The sequence below is a fragment of the Bubalus kerabau genome, chromosome 22, assembly GCF_029407905.1.
Source record: "Bubalus kerabau isolate K-KA32 ecotype Philippines breed swamp buffalo chromosome 22, PCC_UOA_SB_1v2, whole genome shotgun sequence".
NCBI classification, from domain to species: Eukaryota; Metazoa; Chordata; class Mammalia; order Artiodactyla; family Bovidae; genus Bubalus; species Bubalus kerabau.
The window spans coordinates 32,937,018-32,952,444 of NC_073645.1; the positions used below are offsets into that span (position 1 = coordinate 32,937,018).

Consider the following 15,427-nt stretch of genomic DNA (forward strand, 5'->3'; position numbering starts at 1 on the left):
GGCCTCATCTAAGTTAAAGAAAGGTGTAAGTTGAAAACTTCAGAACATGGTAGATATTTAGTAAATTCTGAACACTTGGATGGATGGATATATGAATGGCTGAATGGGTTTTGAGTCATTAAACACTTGAATGTTGCCCAATAAGTTCCTACTGAACTGTACTGCTTAAATGAAAAACAGTTGGCAAGTTTCAGAAAAAGAATGGAAGTTCTTAAAGTCTTAATATCATAAAGACTTGTCGAGAGAAGTGTGTAATGTTACTCTGAAAGAGAGGACAACAGCAGTGTAGATGTTGGTTGGTCAGGCCCATGACACACCAGCACCTTTTTTTTTTAACTTTTTATTTTGTGTTGGGATATAGCCGATTAACCTGACGGGACTTAGCAGCAGCATCGTCGATGAACAATGCTGTGATAGTTTCGAGTGTACAGTGAAGGGACTCAGCCGTACGTATACATGTATCCATTCTCCCCCAGACTCCCACCCAGGCTGCCACATAACATTGAGCAGAGAATTCCATGTCCTGTACAGTAGATCCTTGTGACACACTAACGTTTCTTAATAACAGGGCAGTGTGTAATGCTTCAAACTTATTTTAAAGAGAGGAGAAGCTTAAAAGTCATATTCATGTTAAAATTTCCTATCACTATAATTAAACCCTAAAATTTTAACAGGTCACGTTAGTTAGAATAGGTCAGCATTACCATGATTTATCTGGTCACTTTAGAAGTTTCAAATGGAAATATTCTTTATTAACTTTGTTTGCAATTTTATTAAAATGCCAGCTTTAAGAAAAGATATTATTCTAACCTTTAGCTTTATATTAATTACACATAGATACAGGAGAAAGATCATCCAGAAGAAAATTTGGTTTATGTGTTTTTTCTCCTTTCGACAGGACCAGTGGTAATCTATTTCCAAATGAATACATTTCTTAATGGAGAAATTCTAAGTAAGTTTGTTATGCTCCTAATTCCACTTGAGGAGAGATCTAATAACATAATTGCAGGGTGCCCTGGGAGCAGCAAGTCTGTAATCTGTTTTTCTTTTTGCTCCAGTTTTTCTTTCTAGTAATTATTATGAGGTACAACACCCAGCTGTGGGTATTTAAAATCCAGCTCTGAGATTTATCAGTATTCTGTTAACCTGATTTTTGTAAGTTAGACATTACTTATAGGTCAGTCTGTATAATTTTTTTTAACCTTAACCAAAACTATCGCATCATCAGTTTCTTTTATAAAATAGCTTTTCTGTGATTTAAAAATAAAAATTCTTTCATTTATTACTACTTTCCTCTGAAAGTTCTTAAGGCAGAAGCCTTAAGATCTGAAATTTCAAATTACTCCTACTTTTGGCTTATAATATACATGAATATATTAGCTCAGTCAGTAAAAAAACTGCCTGCAGTGCAGGAGACCCGGGTTCAATCCCTGGGTCAGGAAGATCCGCTGTGGAAGGAAATGGCCACCCACTCCAGTATTCTTGCTAGGAGAACCCCATGGACAGAGCAACCTAGCGGGCAACATACAGTCCACGGGGTCGCAAGAGCCAAACATGACTGAGTGACTAAACCAGCACCACGTGTGTATACTCAAGTATACGCTTACCTTACATGAATCTCAAATCTCTGAATCCTTTATGTTTTTACAAGTTTATTTTTATCCATGCATTTATGAATTCAGAGTTACAGGATCACTCCCTTAACTGACAGGAGATGTACCCAATAAAACAGTATGAGAGTCAGAGAAGCCTTTGAAGTCACCCTCTAACTTAAACATTTTGTTTTTCACCTTGTGATTTTTTTTTTTTTAACCACACTTTTTTGGACATGTGTTTGCTGAGAGAGCTATCCCAACTAATAATGTTCTGGGGACAAACCAAGTTTTCAAGTAGGATTTTGTTTGAATTGAATTAAATGACTTTCCAAAAATTTATAACTTTCTGTGAAGATTCACTTCTTAGTTTAAAAAAAAAAAAATGGACAGGCCTAATTACACAGGAGGAATTTCTCATTCAAGTGACAGACTGATAAGACTATTTTCTAGAGCTTCAGATTCCAGTGCTAATCACATGTGAAATGGATCTTTCCTATCACTAACTCAGTTAAGATGAGTTCAGATTCTTTGCTTTCTTTCCTTATATCTAGGAAAATACAAAGAAAAGAAGCTCTAACTTATCAACTATAATAGTTCAGCACTGAACTAGCCACTCAGGGATTCTCTAGAAATATGAAAAACACAGTCCCAGCCATCAGATATTTAACTGTATAGTAGAGTAGGAAAAATAAATCACGGTTCTGATAAAGCCCTAAATGCAGTATAGGCAAATGTTAAAAGAATTCAAAGTGGAGTGGGAAGAGAAGAAATATGGAGATCTCTCCTAACTGTGGTGATTAGAGAGACTTCAAGGAGAATGTGGCATTTAAAATGAGTGTTGAGTATATAGGGTAAGAATTCATCTGGTAGAGGAACAGTAGAAGCCAGCTTTTCCGTTTGATGAAATACAATGAGCAAGGATAGAAAAGTACATGTTGTGGATCAGAATATGAGGTAGTAATGGGAGATACAGCCAAAAACTGACCTAACAGATTGTAGGGATCCTGGAGTACCAGACTGTTGAGACCTAAGTTAGAACTCAGCCCATTTTCTCATCATTTCTAGTTTTAATCTGTTTGTATCAATTTTTTGTACATGCATATAGTGCTTGTTTTGGATCTGGGCTCACCACCACTTAATTGCACTGTGACATTAGGAAACTCACTTAACTTGAGCTTCTCTTTCCTTGTTGGCAAAAATGGACCTCACATGATGATTGTGACAGTTAAATAACATAAAGCATATCGTGCAGTGCCTAGCACAGACTGGATGACTGTTGTATGGAAATGTATGTACATGGGGTTAAATATAACACTGCTAATGTAAAGCAGTTTTATGCTTTCGTGACAACACTTTGAAAATTATAATCATCATTCATTAGACTATATTTTGGCATTTGAAAGCCTTAAAGAATCTATCAGTCCGTTGACATTCTGCCTTAGTGTGTTCATGTCTTCAGGGTATAACAACCCCCAATACCTCCTCTTCTTTGTTTTTCTCCATGTAAGAAGGAAGATGGTTTATGCTGTAAAACCACATATGTGTGTGTGTCGTTTGATCTTTTAACCTGACTCTGCTAGCAGAGACCCTAGGGAATTGTTGGTTTAATCTGACTTCAGAAGCCCAGCATGTGATCTTGCTGCCCTACTTAAAAGTGAGTTTCTCATTCTGCTCTGATGGAAGAATTTCTAGCTATAAGAGGGCAAGTTTTGGTACTCCAAGATCTGCTATATAATTTTTATTGCTTTATCTATCATTTTAACCTAATGCTGTAATCTAGCCTGAGAGGTTTGCTCATGCTTCTGACCACAGCACACCTGCTGCCTTAGTACTGTACAGACATAACCTAAGAGATATTTCAGCTTCAGCTGCAGACCACCATAGTAAAACAAACATTGCAGTAAAGTGAGTCACACACATTTTGTTTCCCAGTGCATGCAAAAGTTATGTTTATATTATACTACAGTCTATTAAGTGTCCAAGAGCATTGTGTCTTAAAAAAAAACAATGTACATACATTAATTTTAAAATAATGCTGTTGGATAAATGGCACTGTTAGACTTGCTCTGCACAGGGTGGCCACAAACTTCCAATTTATTTAGAAGAAAAAAACACGGTATCTAAAAAAGCACAATAACTGAAGTGCAGTAAAACAAGGCATACCTGTAACTGGATTCAGCGACACAGCTCGTCTCTGATACAATTAGGCAGATATCCTATACCCAACTGAGAGTTTGAGATTTGAATCACTATTCCATTTACTTATTAGCTATGCAACCACAAGCAAGTAATTGCCTGTTTCAGGACTTTATTGTGAGATTCAAATGAATCAACTGTAAAGGATTATTTTATTATTAATACTGAATTTTAGTAGGAACACGATTAACTATCCACCATAAAGACAAACAAAATTTTTATTTTTTAACATAATATTTTAATGAAAGCTTAATATGTTTATTGATAAAATTTTAAAGCCAGCTGAAACAGTTTTATATCATTAGTAAGTTTTATACTAACAGTTTTATGACTGAGGTAATTATCTGAACAATATTTCAAAAATATTTGCAACATTAAGAACTGAGTTATAAATGTTCATGACAAAAAAATATTAAATCTTCTGGAATAAAAGAATCCATATCTGTTGAAGCACTGTCAACTATATAAAAAGGCTGGGAACATTTCATTTACTTTGAAAATTATTTTCTTCTCCTGTACTGCATAGAAGCTATTCACTAGCCTTAAAAGGGAAATTCATATATTTTTCTTAATTTCAGAAGGGCTTACGCATTCCTCTATGACACCATGGATCATCTCAAAGCTTTAGGATGGTACTCACTATCTTATGGGATAAATGGAAGTTTTTTTAAAAAGGCATTTTCACTGGTGAAAAAAGCATTTGACCTGAGTCCTTGTCTCTGACATTTACTAGGCTCTGTGACTTTGAACAAACGTTTCAACCTTTCTTATTTAGCTTTCTTAATACACCCAGCAGAAATTTCTCATCAAGATTGTAAATAATTGTGATTCTCTTGAGCAACTACTTGGTTTTGTTTTTGCTCTTAAAACCATTGTAAATCAGCATACTGAGCAATTGTCTTGATTCATGTTGGCTGCTGGAAACTTTAGATAAAAATTGGCCCATCTCTAGCAAATGATACAATTTTATGTGTGCTCTTTGTATCTCAACCTCATTCCTGGCTCAGTCTAACCTCCATATGCTTATTTTCTCTTTAGCTTGATTTTTCTTCCTGATATTTATTTTTGTGTCATTTTAATCTATGGAATCTGCCTTAAATTCTTGCTGAAACAACGTAAGGTGCAGTATTCAATAAAATAAATAATGCCTCCTTCTCAGAGCTATGGTGATACATAGAGTAGGTATCATTTGTTTTTTCTCACTGAATCAAAGAATATTGGTTATAGCTTCTTTGAATTGAAGCAGGTTAAATAGAGTTTGATTTTGAAGGGAAGATAAAGTTTCAGATTGGCCCATTGCCAGATGTCTAGAAGTTTTTTGTAGTTTATATAAAGATAAATGAGTATGTCTGGAAGATTCTTTTCCTTTCAGCCTTAAGCATGTTAAAACACTCATGTTAGCCATCAGTAAGAAAGTGTCCATCCATCTTATATGCAGCTCACAGCCGTTTTATGTTCACAAGGTCTTAGAAATATATTAATGGAGTTTTCTGATAAGTGTAATGTGTCTTTGTCAAGGATATTTTATACGATAGTATCTCTGGTTTAAATCACATACTTAAATGAACTAGATAAAAGTCAATGGAATTAGATGGTTAGAATTTTTTTATAATTATGCCAAGGATTTGTGTTTAACAAGCCTTGCATTTGTAAAAGGAAAACCATGTTTAACTGGTATAAACTGCACTATGAACTCAGAATTCAAATATGGTCACTAGTATTTTTTAAATTCATCATTCAAGCTGCATCTTTATCTTGGAATTTCTGCTTTCCCCTAAATTGTCCCAAGAACTTAAAGTAGTTTACATAGTCCAAAAAGGTTCATCAGTGATTTCCATATCCAGGCTATGGTGTGTGGTACACATGTCTGCGTCTATGACAGAGCCACACCAGAGTCTGTTCAGCCCACCACTGACTGCCATTGCCCCTGCCTCTCCCTGCCACATGGTGGTGGTGTTGAAACCCTTGCCCAAGAGGAGATGCAGGTTCACTGCTGACCCAGATGCCTCTGCAGGCCACTACGGTGCAGCGGGGAAGAAGGACCTCCTACGCTCTTCCCGCGCTAAGCTCAGTTAGGGTGTTCTTTGGTGCTCCATGGTTGAGCTCCCAAGATTACAGTTATTAACACTTACATCTTTGAATTCACATCACAGATGCCTTTCAACTGTTTTCTAAAAACAATGCAAGCATGAGTCAGGACTGGTTCTAATATGTATTAAACCACCTCGTAGCCTTACAATCACATTTCCCTTTCAGCAGGAGCTTCTATGCCATTATCTAAAATTTTTAAAAACGTTCTTCCTTCTGAAAACCTCTGAGATGTATTCAGCCATCTCTAAGCAAGGCTCCACCTAAGCAGCCACTCCAGGAGATTGTATTCCCAGCCTTACAAGGAAGACTACTCACAGGGACTCAAAGGAGAGTCACTCTTCTTGGGAGAATCTCCCAGTGATCTCTGTGGTGTTTATACCTGCTCTCTTGGAGGAAATGATTACAAAGCAGTATATTCTGCCTTCTCCCTCTTAAGTGAAGTCGGAACAAACTGAATATACTTTCCAGCAGGGCATTCTGCTACACATGTAACTAATCTCAAATGGAATAGCAAGGTCTGGATAATTTACATTGCAAGAGCCTTCGTGTTTAAGGTGAACGAATAGGGACATGAGCAAGAGAATATATGATTAATAAACTAAGTGTTGGTTGAGTGTGATAGAAATACAAAGCCAGCTAATTCAACTAATGTGAAGGGTTGGGGGGGTTTTCAAATGATGAATTGTATTAGCAACTCAAAGCTTACTGGAATAGAAACGGTTGTTTTAATATTCAGTATTTTTATTTGTATAAATACTATCTGCCACACTTACATCCCCCTTCCTAAAAAGAAGAAAAGCAGAGCTCCAAAACAGGAACATTTAGTACCCAGAGTTGGGAGAATAGTTCTTTCTTTAGCACAGTGTTGCAGAGGGGAGTAATCAGCTCCCTGCTCTTTATGAGTTTGTTTTCAGAGTTTATAGAGCTAAGGAATTGCCATGGAAATCATAAAATGGAAGCCTTGATTTACTATGTCTTAGTGAAGACTTTTGCTGGGAGTTGTTATAGTCAGAGGCATGTTCCATTCAGATAAGGAGTCTATCCTAACCTGATAATGAGCTGCTGGGCAAGGAATGGGTCTCTACATCAGGCTATACTGGGTGCTCTACTTGCATATTATTAACAGAGTTGCCTTTACCCGTGCCTTTGTATTGTGGATGTTGTAATAGCTCATCTTTTTAGAGATTAAGAATGCCTAATGATTTTCCATCCTCTGAAAGCAAGCTTCTTGCAGCTGCTTCCAGTGTTTTAATTTTCTTATTTTGTGCTTTATATTTGTTTTTAAATAGTATAAGTGAAAGTTATTCCAGAGAGGAATGGGGGAAAGATTGATTATATCAGAGCAAGTTATGTTGGGGTCATTCTGCTCCACGTGACATGCATGTGCTCATTGATTATTTTTGTGTATTACAGGCCTTTCGGGAAGACCTGGAATGCCTCATTCAAGAACAGATGAAGAAAGGCCACAATCCAACTGGATTACTAGCATTACAACAGATTGCAGATTACATCATGACCAATTCTTTTTCGGGCTTTACTTCACCTCCCCTCAGTACGTCAGTTTTGTAAAGTTTGAAAAATTGTAATTTCATCTCCACTTTGAACAGTGTACATTTCTAGCAGCATGTTCTGATCTGGTTCAGTACTTCAGTTTATAACATCTAATACTTAAAGTAACATAGTGTTAGGGTCTCTTACTTTTTCATACCAACCAGACATTTACTAGACTTTGTAAGGATTACAAAATAGTTATAAAATGTGGTCCATGCCCCAGATAAACACACATTTGAGTTGAGGAGACATACACTGAATGCACAAAAGATTAAAACTGCAAGATAACTGTACAGGAAAAAAATTACAAAGCAACTTAAAAGAAATTGTCTACTGACTTTTTCTAAATCATCTTGCTATGAACTCAGAGTTGGAATTGATTATGGGATGAAGTGGACCAAACGAACTTTATGAAAGAAGAGAGCTCAACTAACCAGACTTTAAAATGATGGAGCAGTAGCAGTTAGAACTTGATGTAAAAGAGGTATTAGCACATTTTATCCATTCAGCAGGCCTTTACGGAGAGCGCCAGTTTGGTGGACTGAACACTGTAAGGATGCCAAGAGTCATAACTTGTTGAGTCAAGCACTTTACATCTCAGAGAGAGACATGCACAGAACTGACTGCTGTACCTGGGCAGGTACAAAATCCTAGACCTCAGGGACTTCTCTTTTCCTCCTCTTTCTTTCTTTGTTACTTCCTTTTTTTCTTTTTTATTAAAGATTTACAAGTAGGAGTTCAGTGAATTCAAGTACTTCCCAAATGGAGGAATAGCATGCAAAGAGACATGATGGTGGGAATGCGCAAGGTGTAGGTAGAACTCAAGTGGATCAGTATCTTGGCACACACACACTGGTTAAAGAATCTTTGAAAAGTCCCAGAGTGAGTTATAAGTGCTTGACTAGAGTAGTGGAGAAGGCAATGGCACCCCACTCCAGTACTCTTGCCTGGAGAATCCCATGGACAGAGGAGCCTGGTAGGCTGCAGTCCATGGGGTCGCTAAGAGTCAGACACGACTGAGTGACTTCACTTTGACTTTTCACTTTTCATGCATTGGAAAAGGAACTGGCAACCCACTCCAGTATTCTTGCCTAGAGAATCCCAGGGATGGGGGAACCTGGTAGGCTGCCGTCTATGGGGTTGCACAGGGTCAGACACGACTGAAGCAACTTAGCAGCAACAGCAGCAGCAGCAGCAGTGGTTGTGGGAATGAGAACGAAGAGATCAGTGAGAAGGGCATATAGCCAAGGAACGGGAGAGAAGCTTATCAACAGGTTTGAATGTGGTGATGGCAGGGGTGGCAGATCAGTGGTGAGAGAACAATGAGTTCCAACATCACTCACTCTTCCCACTTGGGAGAAACCGGAAAATTGAAAGATTGAGCTAGTTGGTCCACTTTTTCTATAATACTGATTATCTGACATGTGCCATGTATCCTAACAAGTGTATGTAGGGCTAAGGGCCAAGAGGCCCACAGTAGTACCACACAGGCCTGGAGAAGAAGTTTAGGAAAGAGGCGGGTAATGGTAGCCAGGAGAATGAAGACAGTAAAAGTTGAATTTAGCAATTGGGTCATTAGAGATTAAGACTAGTTTTTGTTGCTTGGTGAGAGCAGAAACTAGACTACTGTTTGATTGCATTCTTAAATATTTTTTGTTTGAATAAAAGTCAAAAGAGGTAAAGTAGCTTTTTTTAGATCTTATCAGCTGTTACCATTGGGATCATGTGACCATACCCGCCCCCCCACCCCCCTTGGTATGAGCCTAACTCTCTAACATCACTCCCTACCAAGTACTAGATGAAACAGCAAGGCGATAACTGATACGTATTTTCACTCTTCAGTGTACTTCCTTAGAGGAAGATAAGCTAATGCAATGTTGTGTGGGCTGGTAAGTTTCAGATCATTTGCAGGCTGGGACACTCCCAGACTCAGGCTGCGTTCTGCCAACTAATTTTCAGGTAAGGAATTATTTGACCTGAATCTCTCTCCCCAATTTTTCCTCTTAGGTCTCGGCATGGTCACACCTATCAATGACCTTCCTGGAGCAGATACATCCTCGTATGTAAAGGGAGAAAAGCTTACTCGTTGTAAACTTGCCAGCCTGTACAGACTTGCAGACTTGTTTGGATGGGCCCACCTGGCAAATACATACATCTCAGTGAGTCCTTCATCTTTCGATTCCTTTTTTTAAAATCCCAACTTGAAGGCAACTATGCTCTCCTCACCTTTACTCAGAAGTGCAGTTTTCAGACCTTGTTCTCATGCTGGATCACAACCTCATCCTGATTTAAACCTTATCTTTGAGAGGCTACAGTTAACCCCAACTTTCTTCTCCATTTATTACCTATGTTTCTTTAATTCAGACCAGTCGCAGAACCTGTCTGAAAAGAAATCCTCCTGGCAGGATTTTCTCTCTGTGTATTAATTATATCTGAGAGTCAGTGATATTTTTTTTAAAAATGCTTTAAAAAGCATTTGGGGCAGGGAAAGTAGAGGAGGCAAAGGAGATTTCCTCCTTGGTCTTTATTTTTTAAATATATTTTCCCCGTTCTTCATCATTATCTTGTTTTCCTGTTGCCACACTTGGAAACAAGACAATATTTGGAAGCAAAAGGTATGAAAATAATGTGTGATGAAAATGGCACAGATATGAGATACAATCTTCCTACAACTTTTCATTCCTTCTCCAGCTGTTCCTTGGTTTCCCCTGTCTTTTCCACCTTAATTCCTTCCTAGGAAGAGATTTTTTTTCTCTTTGCCTATTTCCCCTTAATTTCCATAATGTAAATCAAAATTATAGTCATATCTCATTGGGTTGAATAATATTGGCATTCATTTATCCTGAGAGGAGCTGACCCTAAACAACCTTAGAACTCCCAAAATAACACTTTAGGTAAGTCCAGTAAATGAAGACCTGATGTCAGAATTTTTTAGCAAGTATTGAAGGCTTGAGGGAAGAAAACTTCTCAAGGCAAGTTTCATGTTGCACGCCTTTAATTTCTGCTTTGTCCCCCCCCACCCCCCAGCACCCAGATATCTTACAGTTACTCATTATGAGTATATTCTTAGTCATGTTTACACTGTGAAATATAAACACCTCATAGTAATTCTGTTTTGTTTTGTTTCTCCCAGGTAAGAATAAGTAAGGAGCAAGACCACATAATAATAATTCCCAGAGGCCTGTCTTTTTCTGAAGCCACAGCCTCCAATTTGGTACAATTTTCATTCCTATGTTACTTTTTCTGTACTTCCTTGTACTTTTCTGACAGCTTTTAGCTTTTAGTACAGGACAGAACAAGAAGAGGTATGGATGGAAAAACATTTACTAGTGAACAGGGAAGAATTTGGAAAGTTAATGTTGTTTTTTTTTTTTTTTAATTGTCACCTCACATAGTGACTTTTTTATTTTTTAATGGAGGATAATTTATAATGCCCTCAGCAACTTAGGGCATTGTGTCCTTTTTTTTTTTTTTTTTTTTTTTTTTTATTTTTAAACTTTACATAATTGTATTAGTTTTGCCAAATATCAAAATGAATCCGCCACAGGTATACATGTGTTCCCCATCCTGAACCCTCCTCCCTCCTCCCTCCCCATTCCATCCCTCTGGGTCGTCCCAGTGCACCAGCCCCAAGCATAATGTTGATTTTTTAAAGAAGAGCTTTAGGGTTCACGAAAAACAGGGTGGTTGAAGAGCCTAATAAATGAATTGGTCTAATCAGTAAACCTAGTCATGTTTTGAAGAGAATCTTTTGATTTTTTTTCTGTACTCTGTAATTTGTTTAAACACACACACACACAGTCTGTATGTTTTATAGGTAGATTTAAACAAAGTTCAGTTGGTGTGAGTATAGGGTGTGACATTCTGGCATTTATTTCTTCATAATTGTACTCTGGAGCACGGTCACTGGCCTCTAGAGCAGAAGGAACTTTGTTGATTCTAGTGCTATAGTGTTAATTAGCAAATGGATGTTTTCCAGCGAGTTCAGTAAACGCCAGACCTTCAGCGAAGAGCTGAAGTTACTCAGTTTCTTAAAAACTGTACTTCTTGCTAAATGCTATTTTGTTGCAGACTACATGTTGTAAATAAAATTCGGTGGGAACAAAGCCACTCCCATTCTTTCACAGTAGTTTGTGGCAGCTTTTCTCCTATAGTGGCAGAGTTGAGTAGTTGCAACAGAGGTCCACAAAATCTAAAATATTTGCCTTCTGGCTTTTGACAAAAAAGTTTGCCACCCACCCCCCACTCCAACCCCACCCCCCCAGTTTAGCTTGTGGAACACTGGAAACTTTGATGCTTGTGTACCAATTATGTCTTTCTGATTTTTCCAGGTGAAAGTCAATATAATAGGAGAAGTGGTTGATCAGGGAAGTACTAATTTGAAAATTGACCATGCAGGCTTCAGTCCCCATGCCGCGATATATTCAACACGTCCTGATGTTAAGTGTGTGATACACATCCATACTCTTGCAACGGCAGCTGTAAGTCACTGAAGGGCCAAAACCAACAATGACCCTGGGAAGTGTATTATTTCCATGGCTTTCCTTCCATGATACTTTATAATCATTCTTTCAGACCCCACCATTTGAAGTCATTTTCAAAGTATTAATCCTCTGCATAAGAAAGCAAAAGGCCCTTTGGACTAAATGCTACTGTTCTAGGAAAAAATTGGAGCGAGCATTTGCATTTTTTAATGAATCAGTTTAATAATTGCGTCATTGAGTTCTTTAGCACAAAGCTGCTTTCCTAATATCTGGCACAGCGTGTAAATAGAATCCCCAAGTTCTTTTCTTTCTCTTGAAGAAGCAAAGAACTAAAATGGGAGGAGTCTGGAGTGCTGAGCACAGTGAACAGGCCAGTGCTGCCTGAGCTGACTGAGGAATCCAGTTCCTGTGAAGGTGTGATCAGTAACCAAATGTGTTATCTTGGCATGAACCCGATCAAATAGGTGTCCTCCATGAAGTGCGGGATCCTTCCAATTTCTCAAGAGTCCCTGATCCTGGGAGATGTCGCCTATTATGACTACCAAGGGTCACTTGATGAACAGGAGGAGAGAATTCAACTGCAGAAAGTTCTGGGGCCAAGTTGTAAGGTGTGTAGTAGAGTCTCTATCAAAGGAGCTATTTTTGTTGCTGTTACTGTTGATGAAAGCAGTGTGAGCTATGCCAGTTATTTAAAGTGATTGCTTTGGGATTCTATTTTAGGTGCTGGTACTCAGAAATCATGGTGTGGTAGCACTTGGAGAAACAGTCGAGGAGGCTTTTCATTACATTTTTAATGTGCAGATAGCCTGTGAGACTCAAGTAAGAAAAACGTTTACCCCTCCCCCTGCCTTTTTTTGCTTTATCTGTTGGGCTGGCTATTGTGTTTACTTATTTCCAGAGTTCTATCAGTTGGTGGCTTTTTGTTTTGTTTTGTCTTAAGAGAAGTTGTGCTTCACTTGAGTAAAAAGGGTCAACTGAGTATCTCTCGAATTGAAAACAGGAAGAAAGAAAATTAAAATTCATGTACAGACACATACACCAAATCTAAGGGCTTCATAAACATAATTTTCGTCATAATCCTACTTTTCAAGACGGTATAGTTGCACATTTCTCCCTTTTCACCCTCTAGCAGTGTGGTGCTAATTGAGGAACAAAGATGACTGCCATTTATCAAAGATCGGCTGTGTTGTGGTCACTTTTATAAAAAAGGGTAAGAGTAGCACCAGAAGTTTTAGGAACTCATGCAATTTCCAGAGGTTCCACAGCCTCAGCCTCATTATTATAATGGATTAGATATTTATTAACCCCAGAGAAGCTGGGTGTATTTAACAGCCCTAATTTCCCCCCTTTAAGAAAAACCAAGCAGATTCTCTTGAAGCAAATGGTAAGAATCTGAATTTATTGGAAAGGCTGCAAAAAGGAGGGAAGAGAGGGGGTGTACTTTTCCTACCAACTTTAACTTAACAACCAACTTTTTTTCTTTTTTTTTTTGCTTTAATGGTCAGTCTTCTCAAATGAGGCTATGAAAAGCTTCATTATATTGAAACAACAAGGTGACTTCTTCAGTATTCTCAAATTCACAATATGGTGTTTTTATTCCTTTAAAATTATAACTTTCAACAAAAGTTTAAACTGGATGGCCATGGGAAAACTGCAAGGAAAGAACTTGAAAATTTGGCAAGAGAATTCAGTTTCTTGAAATATATTAAAGTGTATGGCTCTAAATGTGTTTTCCATCAGGGAGGGTCAGAGCCCTGGAAGGTATGGATAGATGGAAAAGCTCCTAAAGCTGCCTGCTTTCGCAAGTTTCTTTGTTGGTAGCCTGAAGACATGTTACAGATACTTGCAGAATCAAACTTGTGCCTTTTGCAAAGTGAAGTGCTCGTTCCAGTCTTTCCAGTCGTGTGCCTCTAATATTGTGCTGTCGATTACAGGTGCAGGCACTGGCGGGGGCAGGTGGGGTAGACAATCTGCTTGTGCTGGACCTTCAGAAGTACAAAGCTTCCACTCACACTCTAGCGGCATCTGGAGGAGGAGGAGTGAATATGGGTTCCCACCAAAAGTGGAAGGTTGGCGAGATTGAGTTCGAAGGGCTGATGAGGACTCTGGACAACTTGGTAGGTAAAAAATTGACCATGAGCTTGATTTCATGTTTCCAGATTTAGGACCAGATGTCCCCTCCTCCCTGTGGTTTGGGAACATGCTCATTACTCCTCTGGGAGCAGTGTGACCCTAGGAAGGAACTTGGTGTATTTTAAGAATTGGTGAAATAGGCAACTGTCATCTTATCTTAGATTTTTACCCTCTTCCGCTAAGAGTCAGAAAGCAGATTGCCTTCAGACCCAGGAACAAAGACTTAAATGAGCACTGAGATTTGGCCTCCAGAAAACCAGTTTATATCTTGGAAAGTGTTTCTGGTCAGCAGTTTTGAAATTACCTTTGTCAGAAATAGTTGTGTGAGTGGAAATTGCTTTGTCAGCTGAAATCAATTTTAACTAGATCTTGAAATTTGCTTAACTTCAACTCTAGTGTTATGTGGCAGTTACGTGGAGTTTTGGAAGGATTTCCCCTTTTTGTTTTTCAGCGAAAGAATCATTTGTTTAAAGAATTAGCCTCTAAATGCTGTGTTTGGGACAAGTTTGATTGCTTCAAATGTGTTTTCTCCCTCCCCCAGGGATATAGAACAGGCTATGCTTACAGGCACCCTCTCATTCGAGAAAAGCCGAGGCACAAGAGTGATGTAGAGATCCCAGCCACTGTGACTGCCTTTTCCTTCGAAGATGATACAGTGCCCCTCTCACCTCTCAAATACATGGCACAGAGGCAGCAGCGTGAAAAAACCAGATGGTTGAACTCACCAAATACCTACATGAAAGTGAACGTGCCTGAGGAGTCTCGGAATGGGGAGACGAGCCCCAGGACCAAAATCACAGTATGTCCCTACTTAACATGGTTTGCCTACTTACTGATGAATTGAATGGTCTGTGTTGAAGATATTGGGCAAGTAGAATATAATATTAATAATATGACTATAACTTATTAGATAACATTTATGCAAGGCACTTTGTTCCACGTGCCATACATAAATTATCTCATTAATTTCTCCTACTATGGAGAGGATGCTGTTTTTCTCCTCCATTTTATAGCTGAGAAAACTGAGGCACAGAGGGATTGATTAATCATCTGTGAGTGGTAGAATCAGGGTTTGAAAGCAGGCAGTGTGACTCTGGAGCCCAGTTCTAACCATTGCATGATAACTGCTTTATAGTGTATAGTGTACTCATGAATCAGAACTATAATAGTTGTCAACTCCTAAGAATCCCAGGGACGGGGGAGCCTGGTGGGCTGCCGTCTATGGGGTCACAGAGTCGGACACGACTGGAGCGACTTAGCAGCAGCAGCAGCAGCAGCAGCAGCGGTGCCAAACTGTGTGCGTTCCTGCACACGGCCACCCTTAGGCGAGGCCTCGCAGGTAAGAAACAGGTAACCTTGAAGTCTTCAGCGTTTTGT

The 15,427-nt window shown here is 38.7% G+C and overlaps 1 protein-coding gene across 4 annotated transcripts in view; it reads left to right on the top strand.

Annotated features, from left to right (window-relative positions):
- The window catches only part of ADD3 (adducin 3), a 131,897-nt gene that overhangs the window by 106,663 nt on the left and 9,807 nt on the right, over positions 1-15,427 (top strand). For all 4 annotated transcript variants that reach the window (XM_055560233.1, XM_055560235.1, XM_055560232.1 and 1 more), the window contains 8 exons: positions 7,296-7,434; positions 9,441-9,592; positions 10,567-10,647; positions 11,765-11,914; positions 12,382-12,525; positions 12,638-12,736; positions 13,852-14,034; positions 14,592-14,849. In XM_055560233.1, the coding sequence (XP_055416208.1) occupies positions 7,296-7,434; positions 9,441-9,592; positions 10,567-10,647; positions 11,765-11,914; positions 12,382-12,525; positions 12,638-12,736; positions 13,852-14,034; positions 14,592-14,849 (1,206 nt within the window). The remainder of the gene's footprint in view (positions 1-7,295; positions 7,435-9,440; positions 9,593-10,566; positions 10,648-11,764; positions 11,915-12,381; positions 12,526-12,637; positions 12,737-13,851; positions 14,035-14,591; positions 14,850-15,427) is intronic.